Below are 25,981 nucleotides of genomic sequence, written 5' to 3'. Positions count from 1 at the left end.
CGAAATGATTCATGATTGTATGAATGTTATCGCTGAAGCTCAAAATTATACAAATTCCATGCTTGAATGAAGAGAAATATGAAATAAGATTTGGTGCACCATAGTGAATAATTTTACGGCGTTACAACGCACAACTTGTGCTGCCAAAAAATTTGCTACATTTTAAGATTAATTAATATCTTTGTGTCTAGGTTACGTTTAAGATGCGAGTATTGTAGATAAAAAGTACAATTTTATTTAAATGTATGCACGGTATGTAAAAGAAGACGGCCGTTCAATAAAGAAGAGTATACCTGACGATTGTCGATTCGTATTAATTTAATCATGGGAACGAAAGGCAGAGATAAGTGGAAAATCTTTAATATAACATTCTACTAGAACTTTTTATAGTAACACAGTAATATTACACATTTATAAGAGATACTGTACATTCATTCGCACATTTCGGTTTCGAATTTTACGAAATCTTAAATTCAAATTAAACTTTGTAAATTCTGTTTCATACATTGCTACGTTTTCGGAGGTTCCGTTTGTCGTTGCGCTTTAAGGTTCTTGTCAGTGGTCATACATTTATTTAATTCTGTCGCCTATAACATATCAAAATATGCAACATGTGTTATAAATTTTAATAAGATCGATTACTGATTTAACAAAAGCATTTAGAACAAGCGAAACATTGAAACGCAATTCTAATTTTTTATTAAATAATGAAAACCTACACAGAATATTGTACGCAGGCTATATCATGTATGCATGTAAGAGAACAGGATAAGAAAAGTATTTTAGATAATTAACAAATTCAACACTTTATCTCAATAAAGAGAATTTTATAAAACAATACCTTGGGTATCGCTTGAGCTTGTTTTCCAAATGGCAAAGGTTTCACATATCCTGATTTGCTAAGATGTTTGATAGCCATTGTCGTGAGTCCTGTGTATTATATATCCGCATTATTATTACAATGTTCGTCAAGTTTTCATACATTTGCAGCTTTCAACGACTGCTTCAATGTAATTACCTATTGTGACTGTATATCTTAAAGGTGTAAATATTTTATATAGGGCATACGTCAAAGCCCAGGTTCCCGCGTCAGAGTTTCGTACCATGTTAAGATATTTATCACTAAAGTTCATGAGTTCCATTAATTTTCCAATATCCACACCGCTGAAACAATACGTGCAGAGTAACACGATATTGTAAAATATGGCAATAATGGTGTAGAATACAACGCTACACCTACTTTTTAATCGTTAGATAAAATATAGCAGTCCAACCCAAAGAAGTGATTATATGCACCGGTACTAAAATGTGCCAATAATCCTTGGTCATTTGCTTCATCTTTGCAAATAGTGACATCTTTTTTGGTGAATCTGTCTGTTCGCTGTGCTCTTTTCGTGGCTGCTTTGAATCGCAGTAACGTGCCATTAAGATACCATTGTAGTTATTATACCTTGGTGGCAGTTCACGAGAGACAATATTATTAAAAAATGGAACATAATTATAGTTCTCGTAACGTGGATACTTTTCTGAAATCGAACAAATAAAAATAATACCTGGGCTCGATGTAATGTCAAAAAAAAGTCGGTATAATTATATCTTTAACCTACCGGTAAGTTTGAACTTCCAACGCCTTGTATCGGTACATTGTATAAAACGCACAGTTTCCAAAAAATGTTTAGTCATAAACATTGGATTGAGCCCTAAGATAGTGACGAATCTTGTACTTCGACTAAGGATCACTTCCATTTTCAAAAACGACCGCTGTTATTTCTAACCAATAATTATCACTTCCAATGGTACACTGTGACGTACTGAAATTTCAGTACCTTAAATGTCTCACGTTTATATACGCACGTTGGACAGATTTTATGTAATAGTTTTTCTCTTTTGACGGTGTTGATAGAAATTGATATTCTAAAAATTACATAAACACGTTCACAAGACTTGGGTGCTTTTTAGCACTTTGTACACCGTAAAAGTACATGCGTTTACTGATCAAAAGAGCAGTAACATCATCCGCGCCATCTACCACGGATGTACATATAGCCGGCAATAGATACATATATAGATGGAGGTAAAGTTTAGAAAGAAATCTTGCAAGGAACGTTGGCAAACTATTGTTGATGAAACGTTGGCATAAATACAACACATTTTATACGATTCGCGAGTCAATTTAATACATAACGCTACCTTAGCCGCACAATAAATATATAAATATTAAATATCTCCCTTTCTCATCTCCGATGGCGAAACACGTTACGTTTCAGTGTGTAGCTGTTTGTTCCAAGGTCTTACGAGGTATTTACATATTCTTTAATTTATATACAAAAATCCTTTAGTCTGTGTATTCGTTACGATTTTTAATACGATCTGTTTCTATCAATATATCGAAATTTGCGTAACTGTCAGAAACAATGGAAAAAATAAGAACGAGGTGATTCTTCGGCCGCCATTTTGGTACCAATGAAAAAACAGCGCTGAAACAAGTCGAAGAAAACCTGTACTCGCAAGGTATTATTAGTGCGTTTCATAACCCGTGTTCTATATACGATCAATATTATTTTTAAACGCACCTGTATCTTCGCGATTCGTGATCCAACCGACAACCGGTTCCATTTCGTTTTGCCGTTTCAACCATTGATTTAAGGGCTCGAAGTATCTCAACATAGCACCGGCGTCCATTCTGTTCGTTCTGCCCCTCGTCATTTGTCGTACAACGTCTTTCCACGATCTGGAGGACCCCATCGATAATACGTCGCTAAAGAGCGGAAAAATCGTACACATTCCGTTACTTTTTCAATCGTTATACAACAATTAATTATAACGATGTAATTACGTACGAGAGCAATCTGCCGGCTTCCCGCGATCTATAAAAATCACAAGTGTATAGATCGCCGGTGTGACCCGCTATTTCGCACAGAGACTCGAACAATTGGAATTGTAACACAACACCGACGAAGTACCTAAGAACGTTATCACGTGATCTCTTTAATTCTCGCAAACGGATTTATAATACTTAACAATTTCTGCGAGTCGCGCGCAACAGTTTCTTCTTACTTAGCGTAAAGAGCGTCCGCGGGAATATGATACTTCGAGGCCGGATCGAAATCTCTTTCCGACCTTGGCACAGGTGGTACAATTCCTTGATACTGTAGTCTCAGTTCCCACCACTTGTTGGTCATATCGGCGACACCGTGATGGAAAACGTGCCACCTCCACTACGAAACGATCGATCGTGTACAGAATTTGAAGTAAAAAAAAAAAAGAAAAAAGGAAGATATACGAAACCTCGTCGACTATGTAAGCAAACGGGACGTAGGCAACTTTACGAAGAGCCGTCAACATCAAGAAATTGATGTTACTCCCGTAATCGTCCGTGGAGTTGTCGTGTAATCCGATTTTACTCAAATGTTGGGGCGTTAAAACGGAGAGCTCGATGGCGTCGCTGACCGCTTCGAAGAAACCTGAATTCGCGGTTACAAAAGAATCAGCGTTCGTTTATTTCGAGACAGTAATGACTTTTTCTACCACCTGGAATTGCCTCGTTTCGAAACAGTAGCGGTTGATCCCTGTACTGCAGGTAATACTGCACACGCGCGATCTCGTGATGAGTCGATAATAGATCGTCCATCGTCACCCTCGTGCATTGCTTTATCCTGAGAAAGATACACCCGCGTGCAGTACACCGAACGATTTATCAACGGATAGTTACCCGCGTACCTGTAGTCGATCCTGTTGCAGAAATCCCAGGCGCTGGCTGTGCATTTCACTTCTCGCTCGATAGGTTTCTCGAACATGGAGAATCTCCAGAATTCGGGCGGCATCGGCTTCATTCCCAGGGAAGTGAAGAACTCCTCCGCTATTTGGAACATCCTTCAACATTTTCGTATTATTTAAATTTAACCACCAACGATACGGTGGTCACCGGTGGCCAACCCTCGAAACTCGAAACGTGTACTTTAAACGCTTAGAAGGAATGCATCCCGGTATTTGTAAACTTTTAAACAACGTCACTGTCGTTGGCAATGTTGCAATAGCGACACCGACGAATTATCGAACATTTCTACGTTTCACGGTACAGTTCGAGCAAACGTCGATGACATCATCGAGTATGGAAACGTGTCAAAGAGTCGAATCGAAAGAATCGAGGTACGTCTCCACGAGATTACCTCAAAGGCGTGAAGCCTTGAATCATCATGTCCAAAGTGACATCGAGTTTTTTGCTAGCTGGAAACGGTTGCACCACGTCGAACAGATTCTCCCAATTTTGGGCCCACATGTTCCCAAAGACGTGCGCCGGAAGCGGCCCGTCCCTTCTTATCTTCTCGCCGTACCTTTCGAACAATTTCGACCTTACGTAAGTGAAGAGATTCTTGTACAGATGCATCACGGTCGACATCACGTCCGCGATGTTCTGACGGAAATGCTCGTCCTCGAAAAGCTCCCTGGTTTGATCACCGGCATCCTCGAAACCTGAAGACCGCGTAACGGTTATCAGATTGCTCACAGTGTACGCGCGTTAATTTTTATTTACCGTTCAATCGGGCGGCTTGATTCGCGAGTTGAACGTATCTCATGTATTTGTTTTTGAGCTGGGGCCCGGTGGCTTCGTGCCAAGCGTGCCAATAATATAATAATTCGTCGTAGTCCTTTGATCGCGCCATTATCTTCCCGGCGTCTGAGAAACATGCCAACGGTTACGTACCAAATTCGAGCATATTAATTGCGTTCAATTATAGACTAACCGTGATCCAAACTCAGGTCACAATTCGAACCTATAGTCCTGTACGGGCATAGTCTCGTTCTCGCGTATATTTCCTTCATCTCGACCAGCAGACCGTGCAGCTGAAAACGAACGATCTTTCCAATCTTATTGTCCTTAGATCGACGAAGTGATATTTACCTCGTTGAATTTGTCATCCGTGAGAGAATTCCGGCCTTTCACGGCGATCATCTTGAGCTCCCTTCTCGCGAGAGGATCCGGTATTCGACTCCATGCGAAGCTGACTGCTTTGCGCCAGGAGATTCTATCGAATTTCAGCTTCAAGGTCTGTTCGTCCAACTAACGGAACAAACATTGGCATGGTTTATCGAAGACGTTGTTTTACACACGGAGAAAGGTGTTACAGCGTTACGCAAAGTTTACCATTCGACGACGATTGACGTCGGTGACGTTCGTAGCGAAGTTCCATTGCGAGGTGGTCACTCTCGTGCACATCGCGGAAGCCTCGCTGTCGTACTCCCTGAGGAACTGTAGAGCATCGCCCAAGTTCACGTTCATACCCTTGAGAAACGATAAATTATAAAAAAGAAACAGACGTAGGAGCCACGGTACGCTTTCCGTTCGATATTCTCCATTGCACCGGTCAGCTGGTAGAACACGCAACGCTGGTCCGCGGTTTTGTAAACAATCCCGAGGAATTGGCTCCCACTGGCCCAGATACTACCAACGCACGATCCAAGACCAGATTAGAATTGCAAATACGACTTTGATCTAATATCTTCCCGCGAATGCTCGAGTTCTCCTCGAGCGTGTCGAGCAACTGGGCTTCCATCGAGACGCGTTATCCTCGTAGCATCGTTAACACCGGATCGAGCGAATATTCGTAACGCGTTAGTCAACATACCTCCGTGTACTTGTTGAAGCTCGGTCGCGGTAGCGAACAGACCGCCAACACGAGGATCGATGTTCCCGCGATCGTCATCTTCGTCGCTTCGATAACTGAACTAAGTCGCTCGAACAAATCGAGAAAGTCTTGGTCGAACTTTCTCGATATCGTTGTTCCTTCTCATTTGAAAACGGAATCGGCGGCGGGCGTGTTCGCGCGATCTAAAACGGAAAGTCAGGATGTCGGGACGGTCGTTTGTTCACGCATCACCGAGCATACCGCGTTTGCCATTTCCACCGCGCGACCGGCACTTCATTTCGTGGAGACGATTTCTTTCGCGTCTCGTTCACCGGTTACTCGTCGATACGCAAATTTCGAACAATTCGAGACACTCCATCGATCCGATCTCTCTATACGACGATCCGCCGACTTGTTAACATTCAATTCGCGCGACCTCTTTCCGGTCTTGTCGTTCCCGATCGCAGAGAGGTCCAGCGAAGAGGCTTTCTCGGACGATGAACGACGAGATCACTCGAACGGGATGAACGTCCACGAGGCTGTTTCTCGAATCGACATCACTCTCGAGTACGGTAGCTCATCGAACATTCGGTACGTCGATGTTGTCGTCGCGGCAAAACTGAACCACCGCGGAAAGAGAGACACGGTCTTCCGGGACGGATATTCCACGGGCGAAAAGAGGAAGGGACAGGCGTCGTCGGTGCGTGAAGCGTGACCACCGAACAACACACCGTGGCACACGCCAAAATCCTTCCATCTTCGACTACGTTCGAATTTCTTAACGCGTTCGTGTGTAATTTCGCGAATAGAATTCACCGACCCGTGAAACCGGAGTGGTGGAAAATTGGATCGTTTTCGAGGGCAATGTAAAAATCCCCGTGTCACGTGAGAAATTTAGAAATACTCTGTCCTAGAATTATATTTCTCGGCCCTTTCTACGTGTGTGCCCTTCTATATGTCTGTTCTATGCGTGTGTGTATTTTTTTTCCTTCTATAATTTATACCGTACGAAAAGTAGAGATATAATGGAAAGTGGACGATCGTTGAGGACTTCCTTCGTCTTCTAGACGAGTAAATCTAGAAATACTTTGTCTTGGAATTATATTTTTCGGTCCTTTTTGTGTGTGTTTTCCTTCTACAATTTATACCGCGCGAAAAGTAGAGATATAATGGAAAGTGGACGATCGTTGAGGACTTCCTTCGTCTTCTAGACAAGCACCGTAACTCCAATTATCCGCTAGCGTAACCGGTGACGGTACAGGGCCGGGTAATTCCTCTTTTTTACAGATATAATTGCATCGCCATGTTCCGGCGGAGAGTTTTGCCCGCACGACGACTGGAAATGTATTCGACGACTCAAGCTACGATAGTGGAGGACGAAGTTTCGTCTTGCACCGTGGGCGGGGACACGGTGTCGGACATCTTTTTCGACGTTGTGCTCCGCCTGGAAAAACACGATGTAACGTATGTAATAGGTTGTTTAATAAGTTTCGTCGTTCGAGAAAACTTATCGAACAGTACTGTTCGATGTAGTACTGTTCAATAAGTTTTATCGAACGACGGAACTTATCGAGCAACCTAGTACTACACTGTTCAATAAGTTTTATCGAACGACGAAACTTATTGAACAGTACTATTCAATAAGTGCATAGTACTTGCTTCTCAATAAGTTGTGTCGTTCGATAAGACTTATTGAACAGTACTGCATTGAATAGAATTGTTCAATAAGTGCATAGTACTAGGTTGCTCAATAAGTTTTCTCGTTCAATAAAATTTATTGAATAGAACTGTTCAATGTAGCACTGTTCAATAAGTGCATAGTACTAGGTTGCTCAATAAGTTGTGTCGTTCAATAAAATTTATTAAATAGAACTGTTCAATGTAGCACTGTTCAATAAATTTGATCGAACGTCAAAACTTATTGAAGAGTACTACATTGATCAGTACTATTCAATAAGCACATAGTATTAGGTTGCTCGATAAGTTTTGTCGTTCGATAAAACTTATTGAACAGTACTACATTGAACAGTACTATTCAATAAGTGCATAGTACCAGGATGCTCAATAAGTTTTGTCGTTCAATAAGTGCATAGTACTAGGTTTTTCAACAAGTTTTGTCGTTCAATAAGTGCATAGTACTAGGTTGCTCAATAAGTTTTGTCATTCGATAAAACTTGAACAGTATTACATTGAACAGTACTATTCAATAAGTGCATAGTACTAGATTGCTTAATAAGTTTTGTCGTTCAATAAGTGCAAGTACTAGGTTCCTCAATGAGTTTTGTCGTTCGATAAAACTTACTGAACAGTATAGTACTAGGTTGTTCAACAAGTTTTGTTGTTCACTAAAACTTATTGAATAGAACTGTTCAATGTAGCACTGTTCAATAAATTTTATCAAACGTCAAAACTTATTGAAGAGTACTACATTGAACAGTACTATTCAATAAGCAAATAGTATTAGGTTGCTCAATAAGTTTAGTCGTTCGATAAAACTTATTGAACAGTTCTATTCAATAAGTTTTATCGAACAGAAATACCCAGAAAACTTATTGGGCAACCTAGTACTACACTGTTCAATTAGTTTTATCGAACGACAAAACTTATTAAACAACTTAGTACATTCGAGTGTGTGTCTTAACTTGCGCAGACCTGGTATCACTGGAACGCTTATCGCCCTGAGATTGCTTCTTGGAGGATTGAAATACTATTCGCTTGGTGCCCCTGTATCTGTTCAATCGTTTGTAGGTCTTCTGCAGTTCCTCCAGTTCCGACATTAGGACCACGAAATCGAGAATCTCCGGTGCCTAAGGAATTATTGCGTCCGATGAATACTCTGTATACTGGGTGGTCCGTGCAACTGTTTCAATTCATTTACGAAAAAATGTCAAAGGGAAAAGGTAAATGAGCACTTACATCCGTAGAACTTTATATTTTTTTCAAAACGCATGTGCAATTAAGAATTGCATCCTTTCTTAGAAGTGCATACTTTTTGTTGCACAGATCCATTCCCTTGTCCATTCTACGTGAAAAATTATTAAGGTATCGTGGCAAAAAAATTATTAGTTTTTGAGACATTTTGAGAAAGTATCTTCAACGAAGTTCTTTGATAAACACATTTCTTGAAAATATCTCGAAGACTAATAATTTTTTTTTGCCATAATACCTGTGCTACAAAAAATATGCATTTCCATTTAAAGAAAGGATGCAATTCTTAATTTCACGTGCACTGTTGAATTTTAAAAAAGTCCGAGATCTTACAGATGTAGCGCTCTTCGAGCCATTTATCTTTTTCCTTTGACATTTCTTCGTAAATGCATTAATGACGGTGTTATGACCGGAAACAGTTACGTGGACCACCCAATATACAGGATGAGTCGGTAAGAACGCTCGTTATCCATCGATTCGATCGAAAACGATTCGTTAGAAGCACATTGTATTCGCGATGGCTCATCGATCGAGTAACTTTTGAATTTTTCCCGTCTTACTGTTTCAGAGATATCAAAGTGACTTCGAGTTTTTTAAGCAGCACTGTATTTCGTTAAGGTCGACTCAATGTAATTTTGTTATCTACACTAAAAAAAAAAAGATCCAATTTGTCGTTTAGAAACCCCTAGTTCACCTAGATATCTTCAACAATACGAGACGAAAAGAATTTAAAAGCCATTCGTTCAATGGACACCCTCAAATACAATGCATCCCTTACAAAACGTTTGTTGATCGATAACGAGATATCTCTCTTAATAATAATAGAGATTTTAAAAGTGAAGAGAATTTGTTTTAAGTAAATACATCGAGTATTAAAATAAATAAGAAAAACGAATACCTTTGGCCGATAAATAAAACTACTATGCAATAATGTCACGGTCGATCCTTAAATTTGTCGGAACCTTCTATCCTATTGGTTATATAACTGGAGGTGAGATTCGGATAGAGAATACGATTTCTCGGATGACGTACAGTAGCACAAGGAAATTTAATCGGTGGAATTACTAGAGAAAAGGCGGGAAATTGAACACGTACAGTATAGTTGTCTATGAAGTTTAGCATCTTTTTCAAGCGTTGGTCCATTCGTCTCGTGTCCTCCTCCACGATCACGCCTTCGACCTCCAATTCCTCGATCTGATCCTTCTTCAACGCGATCTCTTTCTTCACCGTGTTCAGTGTGCGCAATAAATCGCTGAGCGCTTGTTTGCGTTGCGTCAGTTGCAAGTGGTAGTGGCCTGCAAGAATTGATTCAATCGTATCCCTCGTATCTCGTCTATTACGTCGATTAACGTTCGGCACCTGCGATCTTCTTCATGTCGAACACGTAACGATTCTTCTCCTCGATCAGTCTTGCGCAATCCTTGTTCTCGATGTTCAATTGTTCGAAGTCAACAGCGCGAAGCGCCTCACCGATCTCCTCCCTGTAGATCAGCTGTTGTTTAGCCTTTTTAATCCGCGTTCTCATCGTTGCGCTCTTTAAACGAAGCCTCTCTATTATCGAGTTCGCCGTTCTCAGCCATTCCTCGATGAATCTTCGCGAGATCGATTCGATTAATTGAATCAATAATATCGAAACGGTTGACCTTATACTTGTACATCTACATTATACCGACCTTTAAAGTTGCTCGATAAGTTTCGTCGTTTTTGTAAAGAAAAATACTATGACACTTCAACTTTGAACGACTGTAAATACACGAACGAGTATCTACGCGAAATTTCACACACGCGTTCATCAAACAATAGTAACATCTTTTGAAAAATAAAACGACGAATCTGATAGCTTCGTTTCTTATAGAACGACAAGAATTATCGAGCAATTTATTGTGATAAAAGTTCTCGCGTTGTAAGTTTCAATAAGAACGGTTTTGGTCCAATCGTTAACCCTTTGCGGTCGTATTAAATTTGGACATGGGTCTGGTCGGAATTATTTTTCTTTGAAAAAGCAGTGATACGTAACATTTAAGATTACGAAGGACAAACAAGATTTATTGATCTTTTTGTGAACTTTGAATATATGTTCGTACAACAGTGTGTTTCAACGTAATGTTTTTAGGTAAAAATTATATTTTATAATTCTCCATCGGGTGGTATATTTCAAAACAGTCTCCAACACGCAGTCTTCGTTTTCGACTACATGTATCGCAGAAATAATTAATTTGGTGTCTTCCGTCCTTAATCTTTCCGTTTGAACATACAGAACAATCTTTACTTTTCACATGTTTATAGTGCCGCAAGATATGCAGTTTTCCAGTAAGGAAAATCATTAAGCCTTTCCTCTTTACTGGATTCCGTTGTCTCTAATAGGAGTACCGTATTGATTCATGAACAGATTTTTTAGACATTCAGGTTCGTTCAGAGAAAGTGTAAACTAATAGATAGTCGAATAAAGTACAAGATTAGTATGGTTCCTTGTTGTGGTGGCTGAGAGCGGACACACGACCGCAAAGGGTTAATCGCGATACATACACGCCGAAATTTGTGCAATCACCTGATGACCTTTTCGGCTGGAATTTTTCCAGTGTGAGGATCGACACCTTTGACCACGACCTCCTCCTGGAAATTATTTCGAGCATCTTGCACCTCGTTGATACGAATCTCGAGTTCCTCTATCTCGGATCTCATGTACGCTTTCTGCTTTCTCGCTGATTCCTTGAAATTCTCGAGGCTCCTCCTCATCTCGTCGACCTCTTTCTTCGCCATGGTTATACGATGCGCCATAGTGATTCTGACAATGCGTAGAGATAAAGAACAAATTCGATTCTTGAATCGAGAGGGAAATTGTATATATTTGGTTGTTCGTAAAGTCATTTCGTTCTCCAAAATGGAGAATGTATACTTTTAATAAAAAGAACGATTAATCGTGTGTAAAGGTGATCGTGCTCTTAGATTTCAAAGATATTGTCTGTCAAATGTCAAAACACACAAAGTAATCCAGTCACGTATTAAATGTTTATACACTCAAAAAAAATCCTGTTTCATTTTCACCAAAAAAAAAAAAAAAAAACAAAATGACTTTCCGTGCAATCCAATATATCCGATCTTCGATTTACGCGATATAGTTTCTATTGTAAATCTTGCTCCAAGTGTCTTATCCCTGATGAAATTGTATTGAACTTGAGTAGAAAAATGACTCAATAGTAACTGGAGTCTAGAGAGAGAGAGAGATGAGATAAATGTTGATCTCGATCGCACGTGTAACGTTTACACGAGTAATTAATCGTGAATCGAAGGTCAGGTGCACTTTCGTTGTTAGTCAATTTGCTAACTTCGCGGATTCGGTTTGCGTTCTTATGGTTACAATGCTCGGTGTGAAGAATCGACTTTCGGACAAGAGGCTGGTCGTGCTGGTCGGGCTGGTGATGCTGTGTCTGCCTATGTCGTGCAGGCTCATGATGCTCTCGCGGAAACTCATACGAGACATCCTTGGGAATCTGACCGTTAATCTTCGCGCGTGTTTCGAGCTTTCCAACAGGTGTGTTATGTCTTAACGTGAGATCGATCGGTTTATCAATGGTGTGTCGCGTGGAACGTTACATTCGTAGGATGTTCGAAAAAGAAAAGGGAAAAGCAAGTTTCATCGCTTTTAAGTAATATTACTTTCCCTCCGATAAGGTGGAACGATCATCTCGTGCCAACTTGTAGAATTTATCATTCAGAAATGTTCACGTACGAAAACAAGATCGATTCGGGCTCGAAAAGTTTGTAATTACTATCGGTAAAAAGTATCGATAAGAGTTGCTACACGATTTACGAATTCTCTAAATACTATTATCTTATTATTAAGAACTCTCTAAGAATGATTAATTATGATACTCTCTTGTGCAAATTAAAAGAACGATAAAGTCTAATACCCAGAGCCACGAGTGGCGTGTCAATTTTTCCGAATAAAATCAATACGAGTGCAGATAATTTTGTATGTTAATCATTTCGATTAATAAGAATGTTCAATTGTTTCGGAACGTCTCTCTTGCGAAAAATCCAATTCGAGTTCTCAACGTGTAAGAACGATTAATCGCGTGTAAAGGTGATTGTGCTCTTAGATTTCAACGATATTGTTTGTCAAATGCCAAAACACACAAGGTAATCTAGCCACGTATCGGTACACGGTGGGTTGTAATTAAAGTAGCATAAGAGCGTGTATTTAATCTGTGCACGACCGATAGCGTTTACTTTTCACAATCTGGGGATCGTATCGCGTGAGATAGCGCTCGTACACGTCGTTCTCCAGGGACAGCATCCATATTTTCTGTAGAAGTTGGTCTTGGCTCTGCTGCAGTTCCTCGTACGTCATGGCTGAAATCGAGCAACGTTTCGTTCGCATTAAAAGCGGAGTACATCGTTTACACGGTTCGTTGGACATGCACCATCGAAATGCCCAATGTCGTCCAATCTCCGAGTCATTCGCGACCCGATGCTGACTATACTGTCGCGCATCGACATCGTGGTGATTTATTCGCCGAATGAGATACAGAGAAATGTCGCTCCTAAAGACGAAAGCCAGAAACGGGAGCAACGGGTTAGGTTTTTCTTCGTGGCGCTTGAACACCGTCGCGAGTCTACGTTCAGACGTTTCGGTGTGTAAACAACCGGTGAACATTTTTGCGTACTGGTGATTTATTGCGTTATTTACAAAGTGTAAGAGATCTTCGTGAAATTACAAGGGACGTTCTAAACTTTTCGAGACTTTTGCTTCAGGAGTCCTCTAATCCTTTCAGCAATGACTCCTTCTCGATCTCTACGTCGTTGATGTACAAAGAGTATATTATTCCAATGTCCTTCTGGCCCGAACTGTAGGATCTGATCGTGGCTGGAAGTTCTCCTATCGAGAAAAGTATCTCCGCGCCGTTGTCGGTAAAATCGTTCTGAAAGAAAAATCAATTTCTCGATCGTAGTCGGTGTATGCGGCGAACAATAGCTAGCCGTACACTGATATTCTTTCCGCGTTGAAAACACGTTGTCTTTCCCGTCGTTACTTTCCTTTGGTAGAGTATATTAATTGTAATCCGAAATCGCGTCGTCATCCGTTAACTCGTAAACTTTCACGTCGATCTTCGAGTAATTTTTATTCCTCGATACAGAAGGGAAATTATTTCTTCGTTGCCCGCTAATATGGAATTTTGATACTACACGAAAGATAAAGATTTTTCTAGAAGTTCTTATCGAACGATAAAAATATTCAATTACCATTCTTTTCATACGGAACAATGTCAGTGTGTGTCCAACTAATCGCTCTTACCTCCGTATCGATCTGTTCGCCATTCACCCAAACACTTTGCTGCTGTTTGTCTACAAGACGATACAACATTGTTATTTTATTTAAATTCCTCTTCTTTTTCAACAAATTGAGAAACACAAGAGTCAAGGATATAAATATGCAGAACCGCGAAAATTTTTGAGTGGGCTGCGAAAATTATTATTGAAATATATTATAATAATATTGTACATAAATAAATATTTAACGTTAAGCAGAGAACGTCGTGTAGCGACAATGTTCGATTGAATTCAAAAATAGATTGAAAAATGGTGAACAATATTTTTGAATTAGAAACGAAATTGAAAGAAAATTTTCCCAGCTTTGAGAAAAAGCAAAAATATTTTTCATTTCATTTCCTACTTCCAATTCGAACGAGAATATATTTCTCGCGCGTGTGTTGTTGTTAATTTCTTTTTTCATTGCTTAACGATAAGTTCTATTATTTCGATCGAGTCGCAGAGATTACGAGGAGCGGAGGATACAAAGATAAACGAAACTCCGAAATGGGCCACGAGTCGAAAAAAGTTGGGAAACACTGACCTAACACTATTCTGTATTCCTCGTTTCCAACGTTGGCCAACCAACTCTCCAGAATCTTCGACTGAGATTTGACGAAATTCGTGTAACTTTTCCCGTTCACCCACAGCGTGTAAGAATATTTCAAACCTGCACGAACGCAACTGGGTAATACTTTTTACAATTCGAAGACACGCATCTCGCAAACTCGTTGGATTCACTCGCCTGGAATCGGATCGACTCTGATGACGAACTTGTTATCGTTGTACGTGAACACTTCGTCGCCGACGAGATGAAACATCCAATCTCTGTGGATCAATTCCTTCCCATCTAGCTTCACCACTCGACGACCCGTCGCTGTACCGTGTTCGAATTCTATCACGTGATTTCCATCGCTCATGGGAACGGTCCACTTCACCGTTGGCTCGTCCAATGTTTCCAAAGTGTGCAAGCTTCTGACGATCATCGGCCATGCGGTTAACCGAAGCTCGATTTAGTAAAATTGAATGGTAACGTTTCTTAAAGTAATTAAAACTTTCCTCGAGTTAATCGTACGAAGAGAAATTTCTTTTAAAGGAACGAAATATCTTTTAATTTAACTTTCAAAAGAACAAAATATCTTTCAATTTAACTTTCAAAAGAACCAAATATCTTTTAATTTAACTTTCAAAAGAACAAAATATCTTTTAATTTAACTTTCAAAAGAATAAAATATCTTTTAATTTAATTTTCAAAAGAACAAAATATCTTTTAATGTAACTTTTAAAAGAACAAAATATCTTTTAATGTAACTTTTAAAAGAACAAAATATCTTTTAATTTAACTTTTAAAAGAACAAAATATCTTTTAATATAACTTTTAAAAGAACAAAATATCAAAACCATTTAGTAACAAGCTTGAATAAAAACACCGTTGCCTGAATCACGAAACGATACATGAATAATAAATCGTCGACATTGCCGATCTAACATCGCATCGCTTCTAATAAACGTTACCCTGATTCGTCACCGTATTTTCAAAACGAGAATCATCTTCGACGAACAATTAAACGCACTATCTTATCTCCCATCGAAACGAAACATACAACTAGTGGTGAAATTTTTCGCGTTCCACTCACTTTAATAGAATAGCAGCCATGTTTCCCCTGGTGCTCGTCCTACCTGCACCTGTACTGGCCTCCTTATTGATCGAATACATACCACGGCCATAATTCGAATCGATAATCTGGTCATCTTATGATACAGTAAGTCGCGACACGGTCGAGCTCGCTCGCAATAACAACGTTTATAATTCGATTTCTTCGACGTTTGCACTTTTGGGGGGAAATGATACTCGGTGCACGAATTCGCGACTGTATTTTATTTACCGCTCGAGAAGTCACGTACAAAGGTAGAAAAAAAAAAAAAGAGAAAAAGTACAATGCCTCGAGTGGCGATCCAGAGCACGAGGCATTGAAACAGAATTATTCAGCAAGAGCGGGTAATAATTTCCCTGAACACGGCCCGAATCCAATTCTATAGCCGTCGCCGACACAGTAACCTGGAAAATGATAACCAGTAAGAATCGTCGATTGGATCGTAACTATGGTCAGTTTGAACTATTTAAAAGGAGTACTAGCGAATAACGCACCGCGAATAATCACTTCGTCGCCGTCTTGCAAGAACTTCCGGCTGGTTCCATCCTTCAATGGCACGCCACGGGTACCTTTCCAGGACAACTCGAGCATAGAGCCGTAAGAATCGGCGGCCTGAACGACAAAAGAATCGAAACGATTAATACGAACGTGGTTTCGTCGATTCGATCAACGATCGTGGGCGAATAAAAAAAATAAATTTAGGGCGCACCTCGCCGCTTATTGTACCCGAAGCCATTAAGTCACCCGGATTGATATTGCATCCGGTTACGGTGTGGTGAGCTAATTGCTGTTGGGGCGTCCAGTACTGGAATTTGTAGTTGCTGCGGCAAACTGTGGTGACGACACCGCTCGGGGCTAACGCGAACGAAGGCAAACATTACCGGTTTATTTTTTATGAAAATAACACGATTATCGGTTTAATGTTTCACGAAAATAACACGATTATCTGTTTAATTTTTCTCGAAATATAATACAATTATCGGTTTAGTTTTTCACGAAAATAACACGATTATCTGTTTAATTTTTCTCGAAATATAACACGATTGTCAGTTTCATTTTTCACGAAAGTAATGCGATTCATAGAACAAGAGCTTACGTTTGATATCGACCTCCAATCTCATGTCGAAGTTACAGGACTCGCTGTGTCGCAAGTATGGGAAAGGAGTCGGATCCTGGGGCACATTGGATACCTTAAAAGGTTCCAAAGCTTCCATCGTGACAATCCACGGTGAGATGGTCGTCCCGAAATTTTTCGCTCCGAACGGACCCAGCGGAACATACTCCCATTTTTGCACGTCTCTTGCTGCGAGTAGTACTCGATTAACGATACCATTCATTATAGAATTTCTCGTTTCAAACATTAGTCGTACACTGGTATATTCTTTCCGCGAGAAAAACAGATCGGGTGTGAAGGAACTTTTACCGTAATTTTTTTTACAATTTCTCTATCAGTGGACAGGAATTATGTTACTCTAAAAATACCGTACAGCGAACCTTGTAAATTTCGAAATAACCTCACCGTCGTCGGCAGCGCTACACAATAACAAGTGCACCGATAAACTATCGAATATTTCTACTTTTCGAACTACAGTTTGAACAAATCTCAAAATTCTTAAATATGGAAAACAGAGGATGGCGGTCAACCTGTTAAGTATTCGACCGGTTCGTTCGCAACGACCTGATTACCAAAGGAAAATAACAATAGGAAAAATTTCTTCGTGGAAAGATTGTCAATGTATGGCTAGCTATTACCGCTCCAGTCGTTCATGGTGACCATTCCAAATATGTGGTCTCCGGCTTTGGACGCTGGTACGGTGTCCCCCAGATTCGTGGGAGGCCCTCCAACGAAGAAGGCCACTTCGAGCTCGAAATCCATTAGCCTGGAGGGTCCGAAAGCTGGAGCCGCGCCTTCCACCGGAAGTGTCTGGCCACGCGGTCGTCTTATCGGTGTACCGGAAACGACCACGGAGCTCGATCTCCCGTGATAGCCAACGGGTAAGTATTTCCTGTGTTTGTAACAATTTTGTTAGATTTCTAGAACAGCGGTACGAAGTACACAAGTGAATTACCAATTGGGCATCAAAGCGTTCTCTTTCCCACGGAACATGGCCCCCACGTTCGTCGCGTGGTGAATAGAGGAGTAGAAGTCCGTGTAATCGCCAATTTTCGCTGGTACGTGCATCGTTGCATCGTTTTGCGACACGAAAGCTCTACGGGAGAAGACAAGAGGAATTTTCATGGAGAGTTTCTTGCTGTTTTTAAGAGAAAGAAAGATAGAAGGTGTTTTTCGTTTTACTTCGAACGCATCCCTGGCTCCTGCAACGTGTTATCAGCGGCTGACAGCAAGCGTTGGAGTTTGCTTCTTGTTTCCACCCAGGCGGGTCTTCCCAAAGCCATGAAATCGTTGAGCGAATCCCGACGAAAGACATCTTGACTGTTTTTCAACAACGGGTCGTCGAAGAGATCCGAGATAACGGACAGGTCTAATATTTCATCGCCTATTGCTACTCCTATTCTCTTTCTCGGCTGTAATTTAGCACGGTGTGGTACATTACCAGCAGTCGATACTGCAGTTTAAGAATCGATGGCGTGGATTAACGTTCGTGAGTTATGCAACTCTCGAATAGAGTTTATTTGATTCTTTATCTCTTCGGGGCGTGGGTAAAAAATGACCCACTTTTTTAATACTCGGATATGCCCGATGGAATAGATTTCAACCCATCGTGAAAAATTAAAATAATACAAATTGCATGGTAGTACTGTTAATATCTAATCTCATAATTAAATATCTAATTAATCTATTTTCTACTGTTGGTCATTTTTTATTTTACATGTTTAGCAATTGCGTCACAAAAAGTTAGATTGCTAGTACACACTTCTTTACTGTTTTCTTTATTAATCTTCTCATTACCAAGGGAGGATGGAGGATATTTTGTGCTCATCGTGTCTTATTTTATATAATTATTCTAATAGCAGTTCGGTTGATTCTAAAAACTTAGGTTATCGTTGAAAGTATCGAGCTTAAGCAGAGAAACAAAGAAAGTTAAATGTTTATATTTAAAATGTCCTTGGTAATCCTTGTCTACTGCCTTGTTAGTATAAAAATTGTTTCAGGGATTTTTTTTCTCGTATATCTAATGTTAATAGCTTTTAATGTCTAATGACAATTTGTACCAATTCATTTAACCTGATCATAAAATGTTTTTATATGAATATATATTTAGAGAACCAACGTGTAAACCAACAATTATGTAGTTGTACCTTGTATCTAAAATGTAATAAGTCACTTACAAGTACAATGTAAAAGTAATGTGTTTTCTAAATACATATTAAAAGCCAAAATATCAACTAAAACGTAACGAACACTTGGTCAATAATTGTTGGAACGTTTCTAATTGCGCGCCTTTAGCTTTCGCTTCTACACGATACTAGTAGATGGCGCTTTACTCTACAAAAGCGAAGATATATAATTATATTTAGTAGATAACTTTGCATGCAGCATCGAATAATATAGTAGTATTTTCAATATCAATAATTCTTACAACGATCGTACAATTGCACCAGAAGAATTGTTGTTCTCAATTCCATTATAACCTATAAATTTTCTTCGTGACGAGAACTAAATACCAATCTACAACTACGTTTATGATGCTCTATGTAATCGTTTACTTACGTTACTCGCTGTAGAGAAAACACCGTAAGGGAGATTTTCAATCGGAAAATCGCAATCTGATGTATATTCTACGAAAGACTTCATGATTGGACTTGTTCTGTACGACTGAACCGAGGTGCTGTCTCAAATATGTTGTTTTTACAGCGCGTGATAATCACGTAGAGGCTAGTCAAGGTCAACTGGCCTGCGTGAGATAATTTATACACACGTATTTACAAACGAGCCCTCCCGTTTAACTGGTTTCGAATTTTTTTCCATATTTCATTTGCATCGGTTTGTAGGAAATGTCGATCGCTACGAAATTAATTAACTAGATGCTTCGTCGATTGGAACAACAATTTCAACCAGCATCGACGAAGTAGTAACGAGTGTTCGTAATTAAAAATCGTATCCTCGTTTTTAACCCTTTACACTCGAAGCGTTTTTGCTACCCGAAACTGCCGCCTCGATGAAATCTTTTAAATCGCAAAATTAATACGGAATGGAATATTTTTATTTCAATACTTGACATACATATGTTTACATCTTAAAAGAGTGTAATACCTAATTTCCAATTTGAATTTCAAGTCACAAAATTTTCCCGATTTGGAAGAAGTACACTGAAATTGAGTGGCGACCGAGGATCTGTCTCCTCTCGAGTTCGAAGGATTAATCCTCTCGTCTATACTTTCCGATAAATAAATACGTAACTCTAGAACTTTGTCCATAAATTCTTAGACCGATTTCAACGCATCGGGACAACCGTTAGAGCGCCGCACGTATTACCATAAATCGTAGGGAACGAAGTAGACGTCAAAAACTTTTACGTAACACGTATCGATAGTTCGGGATAACAGCAGTTTATTAGACATTGACATACAGTGGATAATAAGGTCAATTAAGTTGATAGGTGTACTTGTCGTACAACAAGATCACGACGTGCCAGCAAAACGTCTGCTACATCGCCGCGTGCTTTCTCACATAGTCCATATTTGTTTCGCTCTTTGTCGTCAGGAGAATGTTGCGCACATGTGTACATACATATACATATTTATATATATATAATTAATCTTCTTCACCTATGTATATATATAAATGTATTTTTCTTTTCTGTCAATTACGTACAATGTATAAGGATAGTTTCCCCGACGTTCGCGAGGTTCTCTCTCTCTCTCTCTCTCGCTCTCTCTTGCGCTCTCTTTCTTTTTCTCTCTCTCTCTCTCTCGCTCTCTCTAAATTGCTAATTATTTCTCATTGTTTTTGGAAGACATGGGACTTTGCTGTTTTTTCTCTCCTTTGCTCCGTTACCAACTTAAGACTAATAATTAACGATAATGAGGTCAGGGTCTTTCGTTCCCCCGGGGGTCAGTTTGATAAATCACAAGGAAAGGAATTGACCGATTGTGAATTATGCTTGTGCCAATTTCGTCGATGTTCCAACAACGTACTGACGACAACGACGGAAATTAATCCATCCTGATCGCGTGCAGATGCGCGGCTACGTGTAACGAAAAGTGCGAGAAGGACGAACGTTAACATTTATTTACTCTTGTTTCTCGTAAAAGGTGCATTAACGTGCTCGTATTAACGCTGGGTGCTGGGTATGCTAAGGTTTGCGAAGTTACGGAAACAAAGGCGCGTAACAACGCGTTAAATTGCACGGCGAATAACAATAATATACAAGTAGTGTAGAATATTAGTACGATAGTAACAATGTCGCAAGAATCGAGTACGAATCGTGTCGAGCGAAGTACGCGTTACCTTAAGAAACTTTTAATGGTGTCGAACTTAGTCCTACTTGATTCTCGCAACGGGCGATAACAAATACTGTCGAAACGTGTTTGCAGGTCTGTCGCGTGTTTTATTTACATTACAAGCCTCGAGATTCGCGGGCCGGTCTCTCGGATGAAATGGGCACAAGAACAATGTAGAAAACCGCATCGAGCAACGCTACCGACTAGGCGGACTCTCTATAACTTGTCACGTTCACGTTCACGAACGACGTTAGATCCCTGCACTCAGGGCCGTCTCGACGCACGGGCATACTGTCCCGCGAGCCTAGAGGCCCAACGAACCCGAAAGCCCCGAGACATCGGGTATAAACGTTTCGATGTGCAACGTACTTGTTTTTTAAAACGTACCGAATCAAAATTTCATCGAAAGTACCGATAGAAATATACCTTGGAATTTTATCGATCGTTCGCATTTCGATTTCTACGAACGGTTGCGCAGGTACGAGCTCCATTGCGCTATTTTCACCCGTGATACCGTTAAGACGGCCCTGCCTACACCTGCCTATGCGAATTAAGAGCCGAAGAATCTCTACGCAAATAGTGACGCGTCCCTTTTTACCGCACAAATAACGTATAATTACTCCTATTGGAAATGATTTCGTGTAACACGCGCGAAGACGAGTAAACTCGGCCATGTTGTTGGCAGTACCTACCGCGTGGACCGCGGTTGAACAAATTTTTTTTTTTTTTTCGTTTTAACTCCGATAAAATTGTGGACAATTAACAACAGTTCGATAAAGTGACTCTCGCAGGTATTGGTATCGTGGTCAGACGACTGTTTCTCTAATTTTGCTTCTTTCAAAAATACACATTTCTCGCCCCTCGCGTTCCCATTCTCCTCTCCTTCGTCTCTATGGTTTAGTAGAGGGCGTTCTCTCTGCACCGAATGTCAGTTTCATGTTTCTTGCGAGGAGAAACGTCTCTATAGACGGCCTTGGTAAACGTTGCCAGGAAAGAGGGAAACGGTAAATTCGTTAGATTTAGTACAATAAATACATTCTCCTTAAGATTTACACCTAGATATCTTGTAATTTACTTACGACTTAGACTCGTCTTCCGTTTGATTACTCAATGGCTAGTGAATCGAAATCTATAGAATTGTTTTCGGTACTTCGTGTGTTTTTTTTTTTTTTGTCGAACAGATTGAAATTTTTTCGTCGTTTCTCCTTATGGGCAAAAGTATCGTAATTCGATCTAAAGGAAAAAAAAAATAAGGACGATCGATTTTTCTATTTTCTTCCCCGATGAAACGAATCGACGAATGAGACGCGACGGGCTACAGAGTGACACAATTGTCCTAAAAGTATCCTAAGAAGATGATAATGACCGTAATCGGGACCAATTACAACGAGTATACAAAGATAATCGACGAACTAAATGACAACCGTTCGCGCGAATACTTGAAAAAGCATGTACTTTCATGGGTTTGTGTTTTGTATTTTAAAATCTCAACGCTAAATATATATATATATTTATATATATAATATACGCTTTGTTCTTTATATATTTATACCTTTTTTTTTTTAAATACATTTATACTCTTTTTTTTATAGTTTTCTATATATTATTAAATAGTACTCTCCGTTCGATGAAACTCTTCAACAGCAAATAATAACATATACGTATGATTTGTATATAAATGGATGCAGGCCATTTTCTTTTTTTTTTTTATATCTTCGCAAACGATCAATAAGTAACAAATTCTTTTAGTCTCTCAACAAAGTAACGCGCGGCATCTTGACAATTGATTTATCGTCTAAGCGAGAAATTAATTAATATCGTTATATCCTATCGTAATTATTCCCGTAGTGTACCGTTCCAAGTAAAAATATTTTGTACCTCTTGTCTCGTTCGTGACACGGTCGCGGCTCGCGCGAAACGCACACCGAACAGCGATATTCGAATTTGAGAAAGTTTAACGTTGATTTATTGTCCGTGTGAACCTTAAATAGAGCATTAATTGTATCAAGATCGATTTCGACCGCTCTGCTTCGTTTATTTCTTTCGTCTCCTTTAGTTTCCTTCTCCATCCTTTTTTTTGCATCGGAATCAACGTTGGAACGTGTCTCGATCGATAAACTAAGACCAACCGTAACTGAATTCGATCTATTGAAGCGCGACTATTGTACTATTGCTTCGGTGTGATACGTTGATACGCGTCGTTCTATTGTTCATCTTTTTCTAGCGATAATAGTACAGCACTGAGGAATGAAAACTAGTAACATTTACGGCCGGAAGCATCGCTAGAGTACTGTGACTCGACTCTTTCGTTTCTCGGTTTACGCTTACAAATCTAGAGAACTTACGTGGCTATGAGTATCTTTCAATCGTCAGCATTTTTTTGTAATACGTTGAAGAAGCGTTTAATTATACTACGAACGATGATTCGCCGACCGGCTCTCTCCCTTCGTCGACTCTCGATACGAACGTTGAAGAATGTTTTAGTTCGGTTTGTGTGACACTTTAAACATCCCTTTTCTGAACCACCGCGTCAGGGGAAAAGTATTAAAAAACTCTACGAACCAAATTTTCCTCTCGAGAAACTTCCGATATGATTTTTCATTCTCGATGGTCCAAAGGAATTTCGAACTCTTCGATGGATGATTATATTTTCGTAGTCTCTGTTCCCACGAGAGGAGGGAGCCGGTGTCCGCGTCTTAAATTAGCTAACCATGATTGCGAATTCGAGTTTTGGCCTCCGAAATTTTGTACACGCAATGAAACGCGACGCGATTCATCCGATCACCGATGAATCTCTACTTTATCAGGAGGATTGACTTTCAACGCTACGCCGCGATTATTGGTCGCTTGAATCGCGACCGATCGCGCAACTAATTAGAACAGGCAGGTTTCTTACAGGTCGTGACCTAACCGGTCCATTTCGGCCAACAGAAAGTCGACGTCCACTTCCGTCACCGCGGCGCTGGAAATAATATTCCTGAAGAAGTTGGGTCGTCGATCGTCCGGTTGGTAACCGACCATCAATGTACCGGCCTGCATCATGCGACCTTTCAGTATAGGGCAAACCTGTGAAGTTGAATTTTATCTTTTATACGTATTATTCCCCGACATTGTTTCCTCAGGATAGATTTATGTGTTCAAACAAAGGGGAACAGAAAAGCAGAAAATTAGATTATGTTCTATGATCACGATAAATATTTAGGTAGAAAAATCGAACAAATTATGTGCAATTTATTAGTATCAGGAAGCACAAGTTTCTAACTTCCAAGAAGCTTTAAATTATTACTTGGTAAACTTAATTTTTCTACGCACATTGTTTGCACGTAGACTTTCACCAAATGGAAATTACTGTTATTATGGACGTATAAAGCAAGAACTAATTTATTTTTATGATATTTGGAAAATAAAATAAAATTCGGAAACTCGGTTCTGGTGTACGTTCGAAACGTATTATGTTTACGTTCTATGAAGTATCGGCCTGCTATCGCATTATAATTATCGGGATCAATGAACAGACATTTTCTGTGATTTTTGTGATTTATGGAGATACTGAAGAATTTTCGAGATACGGTTTGGACGAAATTAAAAGTCAATCTTACATCCGCCAGAATCTTGATCCTCTCGGGTCCATGTGGCATGTTCCTCACACGCGATGGCAAGTACCAGAAACAACAATTGACCATCTCTGGTTCAAGTATCAAGTAGTATTTGTCCGGCATTTGCTTGATTCGTCTGACCATGTACTCTGTAAGTTCCATCAGACGATCCATGTGCTTCTCGAATCCTTCTGTACCCTGTAACAAAATGAAAAGAAACCTCTCGTGCTTTCATTGCGTTTTAAATCGCGTTGATCAGACGCATCGCAGACAGTACACTGGATCGAAAGAAATTTGTCCGAGCTACCGTAAGAAATCGTTATCGATCAGTTTGCACAAGTTGTGTATATATATATTTGTGACAGTACACACGAGTTAAATAAAATATTCTTGTAGTAAGGAGACAATGCGGTGTAACGTTTGAACAAATAAAAATGTAAATAATGTTTTAGATTTTTTATCATTTGAAATTTTACAAATATGCACTTAAAATGCATTGAAATTTCTAAAAGTAACGGAACTATAACCATTCTATCGCTTAAGTGTCAAGCATGTGTAAAATAAGCTATATAGTAGAAACTGCTATCTAAAATATATTATTTCCGTTCGTTGATATTGAAGAAAGATGTTTGGAAAAAGATGCGTTGTGATTGGTAAGACTCGACAAACATGGAGGTTTAATTTACTACGTCGAGCAAAAGTACAATATACTTTTCGTAGCACTATAGTAATACTTATCTCTCGCCACGGGACCATTTCGATAATTAGTACTGTACTTCATTCTCCGAAACGCACGGTTTCTTTTAATTTGCTCAATAAAGACAACAATACTATCCACAATAATCGTGACAATCGGCACAATAAAGATCGATTATTTGTACAGTATTTTTGTCTCTGAGCACGAAGATTATGCCACTCGTGTGAAAATCGATTTCCACGTATCACAATATTTTCAAAGTAATCATGTACTTTTCCATGAAAACGTTTCGTATCGATGTTTCAAACAATTTTTATATTTCATAAGTCTCGAAAGATACCCTTCTTTTTACAGCCTGCATCCCCTTCTCGAATGCACATTCCTCTCGTCCCTGATATTCGTTAACCCGAATTACGTTAGTCACGCGCTCCTCGAACCATCTCGAAGACAGCGACCACACGATAAAAAGAAAAACCAGTCGTTCGGTACGTTTGGTTTGAAATTCGTTAAAAAACAATCCGCAACGAAGATAACGTCCGTCGTTTGAAAAGCAACGTCGAAGCTCGGTTATTCCCATCCGTTCCATTCAACCTGTCCCGTCGCTGTTTACCTTAGCGCGCCACTGCAGCCACAGCTTGAAGATGTCATTGTGACGTCCGCATTGAATCACCTTATCACCGGTGTCGTACTTCACGTCGTAGAGTTTGTCGGTCATGAACAAATACTCGGCGGACATTTGATTGCAGCTAATCAACAGGCCCT

At 39.7% G+C, this 25,981-nt stretch overlaps 6 protein-coding genes across 14 annotated transcripts in view; all 6 read right to left on the bottom strand.

Annotated features, from left to right (window-relative positions):
• Positions 1 to 364: 364 nt before the first annotated feature.
• LOC143146688 (protein FAM210A-like) lies at positions 365 to 1,976 on the bottom strand. Of its 3 annotated transcripts, XM_076311200.1 has the most exons (6): positions 1,608 to 1,975; positions 1,241 to 1,526; positions 1,019 to 1,164; positions 842 to 930; positions 720 to 738; positions 365 to 587 (listed from the first exon to the last, which is right to left on the bottom strand). In XM_076311200.1, the coding sequence occupies exons 1-6, from the start codon at positions 1,744 to 1,746 to the stop codon at positions 571 to 573; spliced, it is 696 nt and encodes a 231-aa protein (XP_076167315.1). In that variant the 5' UTR covers positions 1,747 to 1,975; the 3' UTR covers positions 365 to 570. The 3 variants fall into 3 exon arrangements, with proteins under 3 accessions (XP_076167315.1, XP_076167314.1, XP_076167316.1); XM_076311199.1 differs by lacking the exon at positions 720 to 738 and having other exon boundaries at positions 1,608 to 1,973; XM_076311201.1 differs by lacking the exons at positions 720 to 738; positions 842 to 930 and having other exon boundaries at positions 1,608 to 1,976.
• A 202-nt stretch (positions 1,977 to 2,178) lies between these two features.
• Positions 2,179 to 6,197, bottom strand: LOC143146687 (angiotensin-converting enzyme-like). Of its 2 annotated transcripts, none has more exons than XM_076311197.1 (13): positions 5,628 to 6,197; positions 5,147 to 5,284; positions 4,904 to 5,062; positions 4,746 to 4,845; positions 4,535 to 4,678; positions 4,170 to 4,473; positions 3,721 to 3,873; positions 3,532 to 3,656; positions 3,289 to 3,464; positions 3,058 to 3,218; positions 2,841 to 2,963; positions 2,574 to 2,758; positions 2,179 to 2,498 (listed from the first exon to the last, which is right to left on the bottom strand). In XM_076311197.1, the coding sequence occupies exons 1-13, from the start codon at positions 5,703 to 5,705 to the stop codon at positions 2,380 to 2,382; spliced, it is 1,965 nt and encodes a 654-aa protein (XP_076167312.1). In that variant the 5' UTR covers positions 5,706 to 6,197; the 3' UTR covers positions 2,179 to 2,379. The 2 variants fall into 2 exon arrangements, with proteins under 2 accessions (XP_076167312.1, XP_076167313.1); XM_076311198.1 differs by having other exon boundaries at positions 2,179 to 2,477.
• Positions 6,198 to 6,749: 552 nt separating this feature from the next.
• On the bottom strand, positions 6,750 to 11,246 carry LOC143147299 (cilia- and flagella-associated protein 263). The gene is made up of 5 exons (XM_076312423.1): positions 11,112 to 11,246; positions 9,915 to 10,036; positions 9,651 to 9,850; positions 8,280 to 8,434; positions 6,750 to 7,071 (listed from the first exon to the last, which is right to left on the bottom strand). Exons 1-5 carry the CDS (start codon positions 11,186 to 11,188, stop codon positions 6,984 to 6,986), a joined length of 642 nt encoding a protein of 213 aa, XP_076168538.1. The 5' UTR covers positions 11,189 to 11,246; the 3' UTR covers positions 6,750 to 6,983.
• A 1,961-nt stretch (positions 11,247 to 13,207) lies between these two features.
• Positions 13,208 to 15,635, bottom strand: LOC143146679 (fas apoptotic inhibitory molecule 1). Of its 5 annotated transcripts, none has more exons than XM_076311176.1 (5): positions 15,503 to 15,635; positions 14,611 to 14,840; positions 14,410 to 14,535; positions 13,800 to 13,901; positions 13,208 to 13,477 (listed from the first exon to the last, which is right to left on the bottom strand). In XM_076311176.1, exons 1-5 carry the CDS (start codon positions 15,580 to 15,582, stop codon positions 13,284 to 13,286), a joined length of 732 nt encoding a protein of 243 aa, XP_076167291.1. In that variant the 5' UTR covers positions 15,583 to 15,635; the 3' UTR covers positions 13,208 to 13,283. The 5 variants fall into 5 exon arrangements, with proteins under 5 accessions (XP_076167291.1, XP_076167294.1, XP_076167292.1 ...); XM_076311179.1 differs by having other exon boundaries at positions 13,852 to 13,901; XM_076311177.1 differs by having other exon boundaries at positions 14,611 to 14,837; positions 15,503 to 15,592.
• A 92-nt stretch (positions 15,636 to 15,727) lies between these two features.
• On the bottom strand, positions 15,728 to 19,353 carry Faa (fumarylacetoacetate hydrolase). The gene is made up of 8 exons (XM_076311175.1): positions 19,194 to 19,353; positions 17,817 to 18,046; positions 17,590 to 17,730; positions 17,273 to 17,526; positions 16,617 to 16,823; positions 16,230 to 16,375; positions 16,015 to 16,132; positions 15,728 to 15,924 (listed from the first exon to the last, which is right to left on the bottom strand). Exons 1-8 carry the CDS (start codon positions 19,275 to 19,277, stop codon positions 15,848 to 15,850), a joined length of 1,257 nt encoding a protein of 418 aa, XP_076167290.1. The 5' UTR covers positions 19,278 to 19,353; the 3' UTR covers positions 15,728 to 15,847.
• A 3,235-nt stretch (positions 19,354 to 22,588) lies between these two features.
• Positions 22,589 to 25,981, bottom strand: part of Gad1 (glutamate decarboxylase) — a 37,923-nt gene continuing 34,530 nt past the window's right edge. For both annotated transcript variants that reach the window (XM_076311947.1, XM_076311948.1), the window contains 3 exons: positions 25,830 to 25,979; positions 24,526 to 24,720; positions 22,589 to 23,992 (listed from right to left, as the gene is read on the bottom strand). In XM_076311947.1, the coding sequence (XP_076168062.1) occupies positions 23,819 to 23,992; positions 24,526 to 24,720; positions 25,830 to 25,979 (519 nt within the window). In that variant the 3' untranslated portion in view covers positions 22,589 to 23,818. The remainder of the gene's footprint in view (positions 23,993 to 24,525; positions 24,721 to 25,829; positions 25,980 to 25,981) is intronic.

This window comes from Ptiloglossa arizonensis, chromosome 5 (genome assembly GCF_051014685.1).
Source record: "Ptiloglossa arizonensis isolate GNS036 chromosome 5, iyPtiAriz1_principal, whole genome shotgun sequence".
Taxonomy (NCBI): domain Eukaryota; kingdom Metazoa; phylum Arthropoda; class Insecta; order Hymenoptera; family Colletidae; genus Ptiloglossa; species Ptiloglossa arizonensis.
This window is presented reverse-complemented; position numbering and strand designations above follow the sequence as displayed.